General features: G+C 56.4%; 1 protein-coding gene across 3 annotated transcripts; it reads left to right on the forward strand.

Moving 5' to 3' along the window:
• Positions 1 to 758: 758 nt before the first annotated feature.
• Positions 759 to 10,124, forward strand: XIRP1 (xin actin binding repeat containing 1). 3 transcript variants are annotated; one of them, XM_045536359.1, is made up of 2 exons: positions 759 to 900; positions 7,663 to 10,124. In XM_045536359.1, exon 2 carries the CDS (start codon positions 7,827 to 7,829, stop codon positions 9,405 to 9,407), a length of 1,581 nt encoding a protein of 526 aa, XP_045392315.1. In that variant the 5' UTR covers positions 759 to 900; positions 7,663 to 7,826; the 3' UTR covers positions 9,408 to 10,124. The 3 variants fall into 3 exon arrangements, with proteins under 3 accessions (XP_045392315.1, XP_045392306.1, XP_045392298.1); XM_045536350.1 differs by lacking the exon at positions 759 to 900 and adding an exon at positions 913 to 7,232 and having other exon boundaries at positions 7,663 to 7,750; XM_045536342.1 differs by lacking the exon at positions 759 to 900 and having other exon boundaries at positions 913 to 10,124.
• Positions 10,125 to 16,150: the final 6,026 nt, after the last annotated feature.

Below are 16,150 nucleotides of genomic sequence, written 5' to 3' on the forward strand. Positions count from 1 at the left end.
CCCTCCTCTCCATTCCCAGAAAGTCTGGGCCCTGAGTCACAGGGAAGAGTCCAAAAGCAAACAAGGACCCAGATAATCCGGTATGAAAACCACAGAACCATTCCATGGAATTCTGTGATAAATCGGGGACCTAATGAAGAGCTGGGGCCTGGCCATTCTGATGTCTTTTCCCTAAATCCGGCTCCACTCAGCTGTGCTGACCTGTGCTGGGGGGCAGGAGGAGGAATGGAGAAGAAAGAGGGAAATCTTTAGTGCAGAAGGGAATGGGGGAGAAGGAGAGCTGGTGCTCACTCCCAGAGGAGCCCAGGCTAGAACAGAAGAGGAAGGGCTTGCCCTGTCCTCCGGGGACCTCCAGTCTCCAGGCCCGGTGGGCACACGTCAGGAAGACTCAGAGGCCAGTCCGGAGAAGAGAGATGGGGGCCACAGGATGAGGGGGCAGGGCTGTCCAGGTGTCAGATGCCCCGTCTTATTCACTCCTTCAAAATAGTCGGGGACACCCCCACCCCACCCCACGGCTGAGTCAGTGACCCCAATCCTCAGGTTGACTTTGGATGAATGGAGTTTCCTCCCCCATTTTCCCCTCCCCAGCCCAAAGGACATGTAACTGATTCCCCAGGATGGAAGAGTGACTTCCACAAGCCCTAAAAATAACCGAACCACTTAATACTCTGAACTTAGCCTCTGCTGCCCGCCCCCACCACGGCCCACCCCCTCGCCAGCAAGATAAAGGCAGCTGCTGGGGCTGGCAGGGGACAGAGACCCGGAGCCAGAGCAGCAAGGTGTCTGCTAGAGCAAGCGGAACAGAACCAACTCCAGACAAGGAACTCGAGAGAGACGACAAACTCCTAAGCTACACCTGCTATAGACCCCAAGTGCCCCATCAGCCAAGAGGGACCCTCGGTGAGTAACCTGCCCCTCTGGCCTTCCACGGCAGGGCTGGCTCTCCAGGCTGGGATCCCCTCAGGGTGCGCTGGAATGGGCGTGTTAGGGGTGGCTCTGAGCAGTGGAAGGAGACTGAGGGCCATGCATGGGTGTGGGTGAGTGGAAGAGTGTCTCATACAAGAATTCACGACGAAGGTAAAGAGAGTTAGTGTGAGCCCCATGGGAGCTCTCCGAGTGGCCGCCACAGGCCTGAGGCCAGCAGTAGCGACGGGCTCTTGCCAGCCTGTCGTGATCCAGAAAGGCATCCAGGAGGTGGTCTGGAGCTGTGATTTTTAAAAATGCACATATGGAGCTCCTCAGGCTTCAGAGCTTCCTCCCGAGTGTCTGGAAGACAGAGGGACAGAGGGACAGAAGAGATGTGGGAGGGCATGGGGGGCAGGGGACAGTAAGTAGGCCCAAGTGTGCACTGCTAGCAGGCCCAAGCCCTGTGCCCAGCTGTCGTGGGTGAAAGTCTTGGCATATCTGGCCCCAGGGATACCTCCCAGGGCTGGCCTGAGCCCAGCGCCCATGTCATGGCCTAGAATCAGGGGTGGGATACAGGCTCTGCCCCAGTCCCTCGTCCTGCCCGGTGGGAAAGCCCCAGGGCAGATATGGGGGGATCAGGGCAGGGAGACCAGATCTGAGTTTGCCCAGATGCAAAGACCTGTGGAGCCAGCTGGGCCAAGGAGGTGACCTGAGGCCAGCAGTGGGGTCATCCTGAGAGGCTGGCCCAGCTCTGGGAGGCCAAGCTCTGGGACGGTTCTTGGGGGTTACCTCACCCCAAATCTGGTCCCAGTCCGGAGTCCTGTCCCCACCCTGCCCTTCCCCCAGGAGTCTCAGGCCAGGCAAGGATGGCCGCAGGAAGGCCAGGAGTCAGGAAATCTGCTTTAGGCTTTGCTGCAGCCTTACTGAGCCTCCTTAGAAAGTTCCTTTCCCCTCTTTGGGCCTCAGTTTCCCCATCTGAACAATAAGGGGATTAGATTCAGTGACCTCTGAAGGTCTTTAGATCTGATATCCCTGGATTCTGTGATAATAAGAATCTGTGACCCTTGCAGGGATTCTGGAAATTCCTGAAGGTGGGGTTGGGCTGAAGTTGGTGGCCTGCCCGTGCCATCTGCTCAGGCCACCCTGGTGGTGACAGGATGGAGTGGAGGTGGGGACAGGCATGGCTTGCCTTTGGCGGGGGATCCTCATTAGAGCTCAGAGATGAAAGGAAACCACCCAGAGTGTTTGATGAGACTCTGGCTGTAGGTTTCAGAGCTCACATGCCTCAGGGGCTCTGGTGTCTTTGGTGGGCATGCCAGGGTGAGGGTGGGGTAAGTAGGTCTCAGTCCCCTCTCTTCCTTCTGAGGTAGCCATAAGGAGAAAGTCCTGACCTCAACTGCAGCCAGTGTCCCTACATCCACCCACCCACAGGGCCCTTGTCCAGGAGAGGTGTCCTGGCTCTAGTACCCAGCTGGCCCGCAGGCCAGGGGCCTGACACCAGTGCAGGAGGCAGGACCAGGGAGCCCAGCGTAGCAAAGGAGACAAGGTGGGCTAAGGGCACCGAGGGTCCCTGCTGGCTAGCCTGAGCCTCCCTCAAAGCACAAAGCTGCTGTTGTGAGGCCAGGATCTCGGCTATTTTTAGCACCGAGTGTGGCTCAGAGCACTGGGTCGGGGCAGCGGGAGGGGGGACATGTTTCTCATTCTTTCCCTACGGGCCCTTGGGTACTGTTAGCAACCTGTCACAAGACAGATAAGACATACATTGGACAGAGACCAGAGATGGGCTTGAGGGGTGGGAGGCCACTGAAGGGCTGGGTGTGGGAACCCAGGAGGCCTTCGCGGTAGGTCTTAGCCTGAGGCCCTGCAGCCAGGGCTGTGCTCGCTTGCACAGGATCAGAGAGAGGCTCCGTGAACAAGGGGAAGGCTGTCTCTGCAGAAAGGCCCCTGGTCCCACTGCCCTGCCCTCCATGGGTGTCCCCCTCACATCCTCCCAGGGGCACCTGCTGGGGAACAGAGGGGCACCAAGGTCAATAAGAAAGCTTTCCACCCCCACCCTCTTATTTCTTGGGGGCCAGGCCCTACATGGGGTCTAGGGACCCCCAAGCTGGCACTGCCTGCCACTCATTCACCAACTCTGGGCCTCAGTTTCCTCATCTTTAATTATAAAGGGTTGGGCTGTAAGACCTTTAAAATACCCCTAGCTCAGACCTTCTGCGTCTCGGAGTATAACACAGAAAACCCTGACCTGGGATTCAGAATTTGGCTCTGCCTGACCACGAGATAGCAGGTGAGCAGTCTCTTTCCCTGAGTCTCGACTGCTTCTGCTTGGCAGGGGGCCGCTGACCCCTGCAGAGCCCCCGGGCCTAGGAAAGGCTGGAGTGCTTTGAGAGCCAGGAGGTGAAGTCTGGGCTCTGGGTCAAAGGGGCAAGCATGCCCTCTGCTGTCCTGCAAAGGGATCTCACCTCGAGGGAGATCACAAGTCTCCAGCTTAGGGCTGCACCTCTCCCCGGCTGGGACTCTGTAAGTCATGATCGCCCCAGGCCACCCCCCTGGGAGTCTACCAGGAAAAAACTGATTTTAACAGAGGAAGGCGAGGACGGGGCAAGTCCAGTCTGCCCACTGAAGGTTTGGGCAATCCCTTGTGGAGCTGGAGGAAAGAGCTTCATGACCAGCAGTGTCCAGCTTGCTCCCTGGCCACCCAGGTGACGCTGAGGAGTGAGGGACCCACTGTGATGGTCCACATGTCCTAAGTTCAAGACTTGTTGCACGCCAACCATGCAGGTGGTTAAATGAGGCCCTGGCCAAGCCTACCTGGTGGGGCTTGGGGGGGGTGTGGGTCTCTGAGCACAGTTATGCAGAGCTACTCTGCCCTTAGTTCCCGTTCCCTGTATTTCTCCCAGCAACCAGCCCTCATCCCATCTCAGGCCCCCAACTCCATCCTCATCTCTTCCCCTTCTCCTCAGAAGGTGGCTGACGCCCAGACACAGGTGGCTCCCACACCAACCATCCGGATGGCGACTGCAGAGGACCTGCCCCTCCCTCCACCCCCAGCCCTGGAAGATCTGCCGCTGCCACCACCCAAGGAGTCCTTCTCCAAGTTCCACCAGCAGCGGCAAGCCAGTGAGCTCCGCCGCCTCTACAGGCACATCCACCCTGAGCTCCGCAAGAATCTGGCTGAGGCCGTGGCCGAGGATCTGGCTGAGGTCCTGGGCTCTGAGGAGCCCACTGAGGGTGATGTCCAGTGTATGCGCTGGATCTTTGAGAACTGGCGACTGGACGCCATTGGAGATCACGAGAAGCCAGCTGCCAAGGAGCCGGTGTCAGGTGGCGACGTCCAGGGCACCTCCCGCAAGTTTGAGGAAGGCTCCTTTGCCAGCAGCACAGACCAGGAGCCAGCTGGGCCCCAGCCATGCGGAGGGGACGTTCGGGCAGCCCGCTGGCTGTTTGAGACAAAGCCACTGGATGAGTTGACAGGGGAGGCCAAGGCACTGGAGGCTACTGTGAGGGAGCCTGCTGCCAGCGGGGATGTGCAGGGCACCAGGATGCTCTTTGAGACGCGGCCACTGGACCGCCTGGGCTCCCGCCCCTCCGTCCAGGAGCAGAGCCCCTTGGAGCTGCGCTCAGAGATCCAGGAGCTGAAAGGTGATGTGAAGAAGACGGTGAAGCTGTTCCAAACAGAGCCACTGTGTGCCATCCAGGATGCACAGGGTGCCATCCATGAGGTCAAGGCCGCCTGCCGGGAGGAGATCCAAAGCAACGCAGTAAGATCCGGCCGCTGGCTCTTTGAGACCCAACCTCTGGATGCCATCAATCAGGACCCAAGCCAGGTGCGGGTGATCCGGGGGATCTCCCTGGAGGAGGGGGACCGGCCTGATGTCAGCGCAACTCGCTGGATCTTTGAGACACAGCCCCTAGATGCCATCAGGGAGATCTTGGTGGATGAGAAGGACTTCCAGCCGTCCCCAGACCTTATGCCACCTGGTCCAGATGTTCAGCAGCAGCGGCATCTGTTTGAGACCCGAGCACTGGACACTCTAAAGGGGGAAGAGGAGGTTGGAACAGAGGCCCCACCCAAGGAGGAAGTGGTCCCTGGTGATGTTCGCTCTACCCTGTGGCTATTTGAGACAAAGCCCCTGGACGCTCTCAGAGACCATGTCCAAGTGGGCCACCTGCAGCGGGTGGATCCCCAGGAGGATGAGGAGCTCACGCATGAGCGTCTATCCAGTGGCAGCTCCTCAGCACTGCCCCTCTCTCAGAGCACCCCCCAGAGGGATGGGCTGAAGGGAGATGTGAAGACTTTTAAGAATCTTTTTGAGACCCTTCCCTTGGACAGCATCGGGCAGGGTGAGCCCTCAGCCCATGGGAGTGTGAGCAGAGAAGGAACTGATTGTGCTGGGCATTCCCAGAACATAGGGTCCCCAGTGTATGCTATGCAGGACAGCAAGGGCCACCTCCATGCTCTGACCTCGGTTAGCAGAGAGCAGGTAGTTGGAGGCGATGTGAAGGGTTACAGGTGGATGTTTGAGACACAGCCCCTAGACCGACTGGGCCAAAGCCCCAGTACCATAGATGTGGTGCGGGGCATCACCCGGCAGGAAGTGGTGGCAGGGGATGTTGGCACTGCTCGGTGGCTCTTTGAGACCCAGCCCTTGGAGGTGATCCACCAGCGGGAGCAACAGGAACGACAGGAAGAAGAGAGGAAGAGTCAGGGAGGCTTCCAGCCTGAGACACCTCCAAAGGGCGATGTGCAGACCATCCGGTGGTTGTTCGAGACATGCCCAATGAGTGAGTTGGCTGAAAAGCAGGGGTCAGGGCTCGCAGATCCCACTACCAAGGCCGAGGCACAGTCCTGCACCTGGATGTTCAAGCCCCAAGCCCTGGACAGGCCAGAGGGCTCCAGGGAGCAGCACCTGCAGGTTAGCCAGGTCCAGGCTGGGGAAAGACAGACAGACAGACATGTCTTTGAGATTGAGCCTCTTCAGGCCGCAGGCCAGCCCTGCGGAAGAGGGCCTGTGCGGTACTGCAGCCGGGTGGAGATCCCATCGGGGCAGGTGTCTCGTCAGAAGGAGGTTTTCCAGGCCCTGCAGGCAGGCAAGAGAGAAGAGCAGGGGTCCCGAGTAAGCCCTGGGCCCATCCCTGCAGGTTCTGTGCACAAGTTCACCTGGCTCTTTGAGAATTGCCCCATGGGCTCCCTGGCAGCTGAGAGCGTCCGAGGTGGCAACCTCCAGGAAGAGCAGCCTGTGAGCTCCTCAGGCAACGAGGCGCCACAGAGGCAGGAGACCGCAGCTGAGGAGACGCTGAGGACTCTGCACACCACACCTGGCATCCTGCACCACGGAGGCGTCCTCATGGAGGCCCGAGGGCCGGGAGAGCTCTGCCTTGCCAAGTACGTGCTCCCAGACGCAGGGCAAGGGCGCCCCTACATACGGAAGGAGGAACTGGTGTCTGGAGAACTTCCCAGGATTGTCCGCCAAGTGCTGCACCGGCCAGACGTGGACCAGCAGGGGCTGCTGGTGCAGGAGGATCCAGCTGGTCGGCTCCAGCTCAAGCCGCTGAGGCTGCCAGCGCCCGGTAGCAGTGGGGGTATTGAAGACATGGATCCCGAGCTCCAGCAGCTGTTGGCTTGTGGCCTTGGGACCTCCGTGGCAAGGACAGGGCTGGTGATGCAGGAGACAGAGCAGGGCCTGGTCGCATTGACCGCCTACTCCTTACAGCCCCGGCTAACTAGCAGGGCTCCGGAGAGGAGCAGTGTGCAGCTGCTGGCCAGCTGCATAGACAAGGGAGACCTGAGTGGCCTGCAAAGTCTGCGGTGGGAGCCACCAGCTGACCCAAGTCCAGTGCCAGCCAGCGAGGGGGCCCAGGGGCTGCCCCCAACTGAGAGCATCATCCATGTTCCACCGCTGGACCCCAGCATGGGGATGGGGCATCCGAGAGGCCCAGGGGCCATTGGAAAGGCAGGGTCTCTGGCTGGGAAAGCTGCAGCCCCAGCCCAACAGCAGGACACAGAAAAGCAGGAAGACAGCCACACTGGGCAGAAAGGGAAGGCAGCCTTGGGAAAGTCAGAAGGAGCCAGAGCTACCCCTCCAGGACCTCGGGCCCCAGACCTCCTGGACGCCATGCAGAGTCTGCGGATGGCAACAGCTGAGGCCCAAAACCTGCACCAGCAGGTTCTGAACAAGCACAAGCAGGGCTCCGCCCCTGCAGCCACTTCCCCGCCCATCCAGGATGGTCTTCATCGAATTCCGGCTAAGGCCACTGGGGCTACCCAGAGCAACACCAGGCCTGTGGGTGGAGGTGACCCCAGGATCCAAGCAGCCCCCAGAAAGGTCAGTGGGGAAGAAAAAGCACTACCCAGAGGGCTGCCTGGGGGGTGGGTAACAATTCAGGATGGCATCTACACTGCTCACCCCGTGAGGACCTTTGATCCACCTGGGGGTGTCCAGCCTTCTGAAAGAAAATCGCAGCCCAGGGGCAGGGAGGAGACCGCCCTCTCGGCCCAGGCTCCCAGCCCACTCCAGGGAGGCCCAAGTCAGAGTATTGGGCCAGGGCGGGAGGAGCCTGGGGACCACACACAAAGGGCTGGGGAGCCTCCAGGGAAGGTGATGGCAGAACTCTGTCCAGGGGGCCTCCAAGCTACAGAGACCACTCTGAAGACTGCCCATCTATCGCACCACACTCTGGCCTCTGGGCCCCATGCTGCAGGTGCCAGCCTGCACTCCCATAATGCCTCTGTTCCTCCCCCTCCTGATCTCCCAGCTGCTGTGACAGGACCTGACTTCCCAGCCCGAGCCTGCCACGATGAGGACTCCATCCAGCAGGCCTCCGAGCCCCTGCAGAACTCCCTTCACTCCCACAGCAGCCCTGCTGGCCAGAGAACCCCTGGGGAGTCACAAACAAAGACAGCAAAACTGGAGTCCACCATGCCCCCAAGAAAGAAGCCCCAGCTGCCCCCTAAACCTGCACATCTAACCCAGATCCACCCTCCTCAGAGGCTGCCCAAGCCCTCAGCTCTATCTCCCAGCGTTTCCTCGGAGAGGGGGCAAGGAGAACATAAACGAGGTAAGACGGATGCAGCCATTCCTCAGCCAGCCAAGGTTCCCACCACTACAGACCGGGGCCACATAACTCGGACTGGATGCCCCAGTGGACAGAGCCAGCTCAGCCCCCAGCAGGGCCTCAGCACCGTGGTCCCCAGGCCCATCAACAGTCAGACTGCGGACAGCAGTGCCCAGAGCTCTGAGCCCCCCGAGTTCCATGCTCTCAAAGGCCACCCCACCTCACCACAGTGGGGTCCCAGCCCCCCAGGAGAGCAGCCCATGGAAGGTTCCAAGCAGGGGTCCCCTGAGAGCCCTGAGGTTCTACAGGGAAGCCGGGAAGAGCTCCAGGGCCTCCTAAGCCAGGTTCAAGCTCTGGAGAAGGAAGCTGCAAGCAGTGTGGATGTGCGGGCCCTGCGGAGGCTCTTTGAGACTGTGCCCCAACTGGGAGGGGTTGCTCCTCAGACTCCTGCTGCCCCCCAAAAGCCCGAGGCCTCAGTGGAGCAGGCCTTTGGGGAGCTGACACGGGTCAGCGCAGAGGTTGCCCAGCTGAAAGAACAGACCCTGGCCAGGCTGCTGGATATTGAAGAGGCTGTGCACAAGGCCCTCAGCTCCATGTCTAGCCTGCAACCTGAGGCTAATGCCAGAGGCCATTCCCAGGGACCCCCAAAGGACCACAGTGCCCACAAGGTCAGTGTCACAGTCAGCAGTAGTGCCAGGCCCAGCTGCTCAGGCCAGGAGGCCAGAGGTCAAAGTACAGTCAAGAGTCAAGCCAAGGCTGGATGCCACACTGAGGTCCAGAGTCAAGCCGAGGCCAGAAATCTCACAGAGGTCAGAGGTCAAGCAGCCTCAACTGCTCCTCCCACCAGGAGCCCGGAGACATCAAGAGAAGATTTGGGCCTCCCTCGAGTCTTGCCTTCCAATAGAGATTCCCCCTCCTCCCCAACATTCATCTCTATCCAGTCAGCCACAAGGAAGCTTCCAGAGGCTCCTAGCCCTACGGCCAACCCCAATGTCTCGGTGAAAAGTACACACCTGGCTCAGGACACGGGCCAGGCCCTGCTCCACCAGAAAGGCACTGAGACCAAGGCTGGGAAGAAGGAGGTCTCCCAGTGCTGTGGACAGCCCGAGCCTGCCCCTGCTTCAGCTAGCCCCCTGCCCAAAGGGCGGCAAAAGAGTGTTTTGGAGCTGCAGACTGGGCCAGGTGGCTCCCAGCACTATGGAGCCACAAGAACCGTGACCGAGCAGTATGAAGAGGTGGACCAGTTCGGGAACACAGTCCTCATGTCCTCCACCACAGTCACTGAACAGGCAGATCCGCCCAGGGGCCCGGGCCCCCACCTCGGGTTCCATACTTCTCCCTTGCTGAGGCAGTTCCTGCACAGCCCAGCTGGGTTCAGCAGTGGCCTGGCAGAAGCTGAGATGGCACAGGTGCCCTACAGCCACTCCCAGCCAGCTACCCAGTGAGCCCCTCCACTTCCCACCACAGCCTCCCACCCATCATTGGGGTACCTCCCTTTACAGCCCCAGGACTGAGGTGGGTGCCTACCTCCTGCATACGTAAGGCAAGGACCAAGAAGAAAGGGCATCTTCAGAGAACTGTTACGGGACATTCCCCTTTTGTTGGTTCCATCAATAGGCCCAGTTCTTCCAAAAGGGGGAAGAAATGTCAGGAAGAGGCCCACCAAGTAGCACTGGCATGGGGGTGGGGTGGGGGCTCCCATCAGCTGGTGGAGGATGTAATGCCCACAGACACACACATGCTCCTCACACAGGCCTGGCCCATGCATGGACACGTGTGAATCTTCACACCAATGCCTGAGTTGAGATGCCCCCTGCCCGTCTTCCTCCACCCTCAGCCTTTATTTCTTTTATTAGTCTGAATGTTCTCAGCCATCTGCTCCTTAATCCTTGGAGAGGAATAGGCCCAACTGGACACAGCACTGGTCTCTATTTGGGACTGGTCTGAGGGCTCCAGAAGGGCCTGGCTGCCAGCCTCCTCACCACCATCTCCACCGTTCAGCTGGTCATCCTGGTGACCCAGAGGTCACACACACACAGTCAGCAATCAGCAATGCCCGTAGAAGCCAAATGCACTACCTCTCTCTGTCCCCACCCCACTGCCCTCCACTGTGCACCCCAAATGGGAAGGACACAGTCCGAATAAACTCAAGTTTTATGCTCTGCTCTGTGTGTGTCTGAGTGCGTGTACATCTGTTCCAAAGCATGTGTTCCCACTGTGGGGGGAAAAACAGCCACAGCCTCCAGGTGCCTCATTTTCCTAGCAACAGCAGTGTTGGAAAGCTCTGAAAAGCCACCCTTTCTCCACCATCCTGGCTGGGAACCAGAAAGGCCCTGCCCACTCCCTTATACTCCTTGTCCCCACCCTCCTGCCTCCCTCATACATACACACACACACACACACACACACACACACACACACACACGCCCCACTGCTCCCTCCACCTCTGGTTTCCCCTCCTGGATGTTCTTGAACATCATCCTTGCGGGTAGCGGGTTCTTGAAATCCTGCCCCAGAGTGGGAAAGCAGCCCAGCCAGGCCTGGGAGGGCAAGAGGACCTCATGCCAGGAGAATCCCGGTGCCCAAGATGGCTGGGCCACTTCTCCCTGTTCAGGCCAGGTACTGTGTGCCAAGCAGGGATTCCAGGGAAGGGAAGTGCATGGATCCTGGACTAGAAAGCCAGAATGATTTGGTGAAGGGCCCTTTTCACTCTGTCTCTCAAAAAGCATTGGGCACCTTCTGTATGCCAGGCCTATTCTAGGCAGTAGGGACACAGAGGTGAGATCCAATGGGGTCCTACTCTCAGGGAACTGACTTTTTAGAATGAGGAAACATAGAGGCAATAAATAAAAAGAAAAATCAGATCAGGAATAGGGTGATGCCCCTGACTAGGCCACTGTCTCACTCTGGGGTAAGAGTCTTAAAACATAATAATGTGACAATGACAGATGATTGCCTTAGAGAGGGTGGGCAAGGCAGATCTCTCAAAGGAAAAACATCTCATATGAGATCTGAATGGCAAAGAGCCAGCTATGTGAAAATCAAAAGGAAAAACATGGTGGCAGAGGGAACAGCACTTGCAAAGACCCAGGAGTGTAACAAGTTTGGTTCCTGGGTTTCCCAGATACCCAGCCTTTAGCAACTAGGTTTACCCCCAGCAAGTTTATGGGGGAACTTGTCCACACTCTGCTTCAGTTGAACAGCAGGCTCCTACCCTACCCCCAGCCCAGCACTCAACCCTGTATACCTTTACAGGCCTCTCATTTCCTGCAGCCCATATAGGTGGGTTAGCCTGAGACAACATCACTCTAATCTGGAAGGACCTCGTATCTTGTGGAAGACCGTGGTGTGCAGAGAACAATTAAGTACCAAATCTGCTGGGTGCCGTGGCTTACACCTGTAAACCCAGCACTTTGGGAGGCCGAGGCAGGAGGATCACTTGAGCCCAGGAGTTTGAGACAATATAGCTAGACCCTGTCACTACAAAAAATAAAAAAATTAGCCAGGTGTAGTGGCAAGTACCTGTAGTCCTAACTACTTAGGAGGCTGAGGTGGGAGAATCACTTGAACCCAGCAGACTGAGGTTGTAGCGAGCTATGATGATGCCACTGTACTCTAGCCCAGGCAACAGGAGGACCCCATCTCAAAAAAAAGAAAGAAAGAAAGAGAGAGAGAGAGAGAGAGAGAGAGAGAAAGAAAGAAAGAAAGAAAGAGAAAGAAAGAAAGGAAAGAAAGAAAGAAAAAGAAAGAAGGAAAGAAAGAAAGAAAGAGAGAGAGAGAGAAAGGAAGGAAGGAAGGAAGGAAGGAAGGAAGGAAGGAAGGAAGGAAGGAAGGAAGGAAGGAAGGAAGGAAGGAAGAAGGAGAAGGAAAGAAAAGAAAGAAAAGAAAGGAACCAAATCTGCCTACCTGGGCCTGGTACTCCCACATTGCTGAGCCCCTCACCAGAGGTCCTTCTCTGCCCTCCACAGGATCTTACGTGATCACAGAACCCAGCAGCTTATAGCATGACTATTCTCCTCTAAGTTCTCATCTGTAAAGTGTGCATGATTATAGTGCTTACTATTGTGAAGACTATTATGAGTGAAGTGTTTGAACCTATGCCTGGCATCTGGAACTCAAAGACATTTGCTTTTTGTATTATTGTAATTATTTTTTAAATATATCTTCTTTCTCATCAGGGGGTGGGAGGGTGGTCCCTGTCTTCTTCATTACGTTATCTCTAGCGCTTTTACCACAAGTGCCTAGAAGGCATTCCATAAATGTCAAATAAATGAGTGCACAAATGAATGAAATGATTGAGTGAATCTGCCAATTCATCTAACACGTATTGAGCACCTCGCTCCTGCCAGGTTCTGTTCACGGCGCTGAACAAGAGATGAACAAGGCAGAATTTGTCCCTGATCTTATGGAACTTAGGTTTAAAGAGGGAAAATAATATAAGCAGATAAGATAATTCCAGAGGGGAGACATACTGTGGAGGAAACAAAAAACAAGGTCAGTGCACTAGGGGAGAGTTGAGAGTTAACTCCAGCTTGGGTGCTCTAGGAAGGCCTCTCTACCGAGGTGACCTGAATGACAGAGGACCCGGTCTGATTGGAGGCGGCGGCGGCCTAGGGGGCAGAGTGGGAAGGTAGGTGGGCGGGCGGCGAGCGAGATGGCAGCAGCGTGCACCAGGGGGAGCAGCGCTCACTCGGTGAGGCTGGGCCCAGTCCCCTGCACACCTGCCCGGACACGTGCGGCCCAGGCCGAGGCTCCGCCTCTCCTCCAGTAGGGGGCGGAGCTGAGAGCCGGCCCGGCCAGAGGCGGAGCGCGCCGCGCCCAGGCCCCGCCCCCGGAGCCTGTGGGCGTGTTTCCACCGGCCGTCGCCAAGGTTACGATGAGACCAAGGGGCCGCCAAGTTCGGAACATTTGGGCGGCGGCGGCCGTTGCTGGGAAACGCCCGGCAGGCTCGCAGCCAGGGCCTGGCTCCGCACTGCAGACGCCCGACGCCAGAACGCGCCGTCCTGGCCAGCTCTTGCTCGGAGCCTCCCTCCCGGATTCCAGACGGATGCCGGGTTCCGGTCCTCACCCACGTCTCGGCCTCGCCCGGGACCGACCTGCCGGGCAGGGCGCCTCCTCCCTCTTTGGTACTCTCCGCTACTGCCTTTGTGTCCGGAATTTGTCCACCAGTCCCATCTTCCCGCCATCCCTCTGCCTCAGGCAACCATTCAAACCCCCTTTCCTGGGGCATGAGGCACTGCCATAGCCTCCTCTCTTTGCCTGGTCTATCCTTACCTTCTGTCCTCCATCGGGCAGCCAGAACTCTTTTTTTTTTTTTTTTTTTTTTTTTGAGACAGAGTCTCACGCTGTCCGCCAGGCTACCGTGCAGTGACGTCATCATAGCTCACTGCAACCTCAAATTCCTGGGCTAAAGCGATCCTTCTGCTTCAGGCTCCTGAGTAGCTGGGACTACAGGCACACACCAGCATGCCCAGCTAATTTTTCTATTTTTTGTAGAGAAGGGGAATCTCACTATGTTGCTCAGGCTGGTCTCGAACTCTTGACCTCAAGAGATGCTCCCGCCTCAGCCTCCCAAATTTGGGAGGCCTGAACCACCACATCCAGCCTAGCCAGAGCTCTTATCAAGAGTTTACCAGATCAAGTCACTCCTGTGTAATACCCTCCATCAGCTTCCCAGCTCACTCAGTCTGAAATCTAAATTCCTCTCGGTGACCAGTAAGAACAGGATGCCTTGCCTCTCTGCCTTCCTCTCCAACTTCAGTGTTCCCACTCTCTCCTCACCCACGTCCCTCTAGTCACACTGGCTTTCTTGCTCTTCACAGAACGTACCAAGTTAATTCCTGCCTCAGGGCCTTTGTATTTGCTGTACCCTCTTCCTGGAAGTCTCTTCTCCCAGATCTTTAGTGGTTCAGCTCCTTCTCATTCAAGTCTCATTTCAAATGTCTCTCCAGAAAGGCCTTTCCTGATCCATCCCTATCTAAAGAGACGGTTCTCCAAGCTTCCATGTGCTTTTATGTTTTCCCTAGGACCTATCACAATATATTATCTTGCTCACTTATTTGCTTATTTATTGTTAGTGTTCTAGATATTACTCCTGCATGGCAAACCACCCCAAACTTAGTGGTTTAATCAAGAACCATTTTATGATGCTTATAAATTCTGTGGGTCAGGATTTTGGACAGAACCCAGTGGAGATGGCTTGTCTCTATGCCATAATGTCTGGGACCACAGCTGAGATGTCAGCCAGAACATACACATATGGCCTCTCCCTGTAACCTGGGGTTCCTCACAGCATGGTAGTCTCAGGGTAGTTGGACTTTGTGGTTCAGGGCTCCAAAAACATGTGTCCCAACTAACAAGGCAGAAGCTACATCACCTTTTTATGACCTAACCTCAGAAGCCATGCAAATCATATCTGCTGCAATCTGTTGGTTTACAACTGAGTCATAAGTCTGCCCAGATTGAAGGGAAGAGATATTAGACATCACCTTTTGGAGCGGAAGAGGCAAAATTCTAGAAGAACATGCATCTACCTTTGGAGAGTGACATCTCCACAGTCAGTCTTTCCCCACTGAAATATCATCTCCATGAAGAACCATTTCTCATTTGTTTTTTGTTGCATCCCCAGTGCCTGGAATGGTGCCAAAGCACATAGTAGGTGTTCAATTCATGTTTTAGAGTGAATAAAGGATTATCTTTCAAGGAGTCATTCAAGCCCAGCTCTTCTCCTGGTAAGAGTATTTCCTGCCCCAGCCCTTGATTTTGGCCTGGTCTTTTCTGAGACAGTTTTCTACTGTAAGGGGTGTTGAAAACTCAATATGCTTGTTAGAAGCAGTTGCAGAGATCTGGGCAAGAGGTGGCCCTGAAAGCTGCCCACAAGCCTAAGTTACTTAAGGTCTCCCTGTTTTGTTATTTGTGAAGGACCTCCCACTTGATCGTCCCAAAGTTCTGGAGTGCATACAGGTTCTCCAACTGTCTTCCCCTTTTCCAAGAGCATCTGCCATTCACACAAGCCAGAGAAGACAGCCCGGCCTTCTCCCTGCACTGCCCCCTCACATCAGTGGCTGCCAGGTTCAGCTTCAGCTTCCCAAATCTCTTTCCCTTGCCCCTCCCCTCCGTCTCTACTGTTGCTCCCTGAGCTCCAATGTTAGACTATACTGTGGCAACAGCCTGCTCACTGCTCTCCCCACCACCAGTGCTACCCCCAAACCATCGTTCCTCCAGTCCAGCCCTGCAGCAGCCCCTCACCACCTCCATCTTAAAATCCACGCTCCTTAGGTCATTCAGGGGCCTTCCTGTGCAGCTGCTACTGTGTTTATTGCCTCCCCCATATGAGTCGTATGTTCTAGGTCCTTTCGTGTTCTATCCAGGCTGTGTCACACCACCCTGGTTTCACCCAGGGCCAACTTACCCATTAGGCACAGTAGACACAGTGCGTAGGGCCTACTATACTTTTAGGGGCCCATGAAAATGTTTTAACTTATTTTACAATCAGAAGGGGGAGGAACCTTCAGGTTGAAGAAAATGTTTTAATATGTAACATGAACATATTTGTCTTTATACCACCACAGTCATAAAAAATACTTTTAAATATTTTTTATGGGGAAGGAGCTATGACGGCAAAAATGCCTAGGGCCCACAAAGTATAATGGCGCCCCAGTTTTGCTTATGCTGTGCCTCCCACCACCATCGTCCATCCTGCCATTTCTAGAAAGCTTGGTCTTGAAGACTCAGCCCTGAGGTAACCTCTTTGAGGAAACAAAAGCCATCGGGAGTGTCCTCCTTTGGCCCCTGTCCCTTCCTCTTTAATTCCCCCCACCCCCACCTTATGCAGTCTTGCAGTTTGGAAAATCCGGTTGTAAGTTTTTGATTTTGTGCGCATCCACCTCACTAGATTGTTAGTACCTCCAAGTCGGTACCAAGTTGTCTCCACCTTGGCACCTGCTCCCACCTGTGGCAGAACTGCCCCGTTAGATGCCCGGCTAACTTCAGAAGAAAACTAGCAGAGGCTCGGCCTGGGGGCCCTGAGCAGCCTCCCCCTGATCCCAAACCAGGAGTGATGGGGCTGGGGTCTGCGCCCCGGCCCCCCGCGTCCCGGGGGAGGGGTGCGCGGGTGCGCGCCTGCGGGCAGAGGGGCGGGTACTCGGTCTCGCGGCTGCGGCTCGGCCACGGGCCCTCCCAGCTCCAC

Source organism: Lemur catta, chromosome 1, assembly GCF_020740605.2.
Source record: "Lemur catta isolate mLemCat1 chromosome 1, mLemCat1.pri, whole genome shotgun sequence".
NCBI lineage: Eukaryota > Metazoa > Chordata > Mammalia > Primates > Lemuridae > Lemur > Lemur catta.

What these genes read in the sequence shown, in the direction of transcription:
- XIRP1 (XM_045536342.1), top strand. Translation starts at nt 3,696, where the DNA reads ATGAGGCCCTGGCCAAGCCTACCTGGTGGGGCTTGGGGGGGGTGTGGG.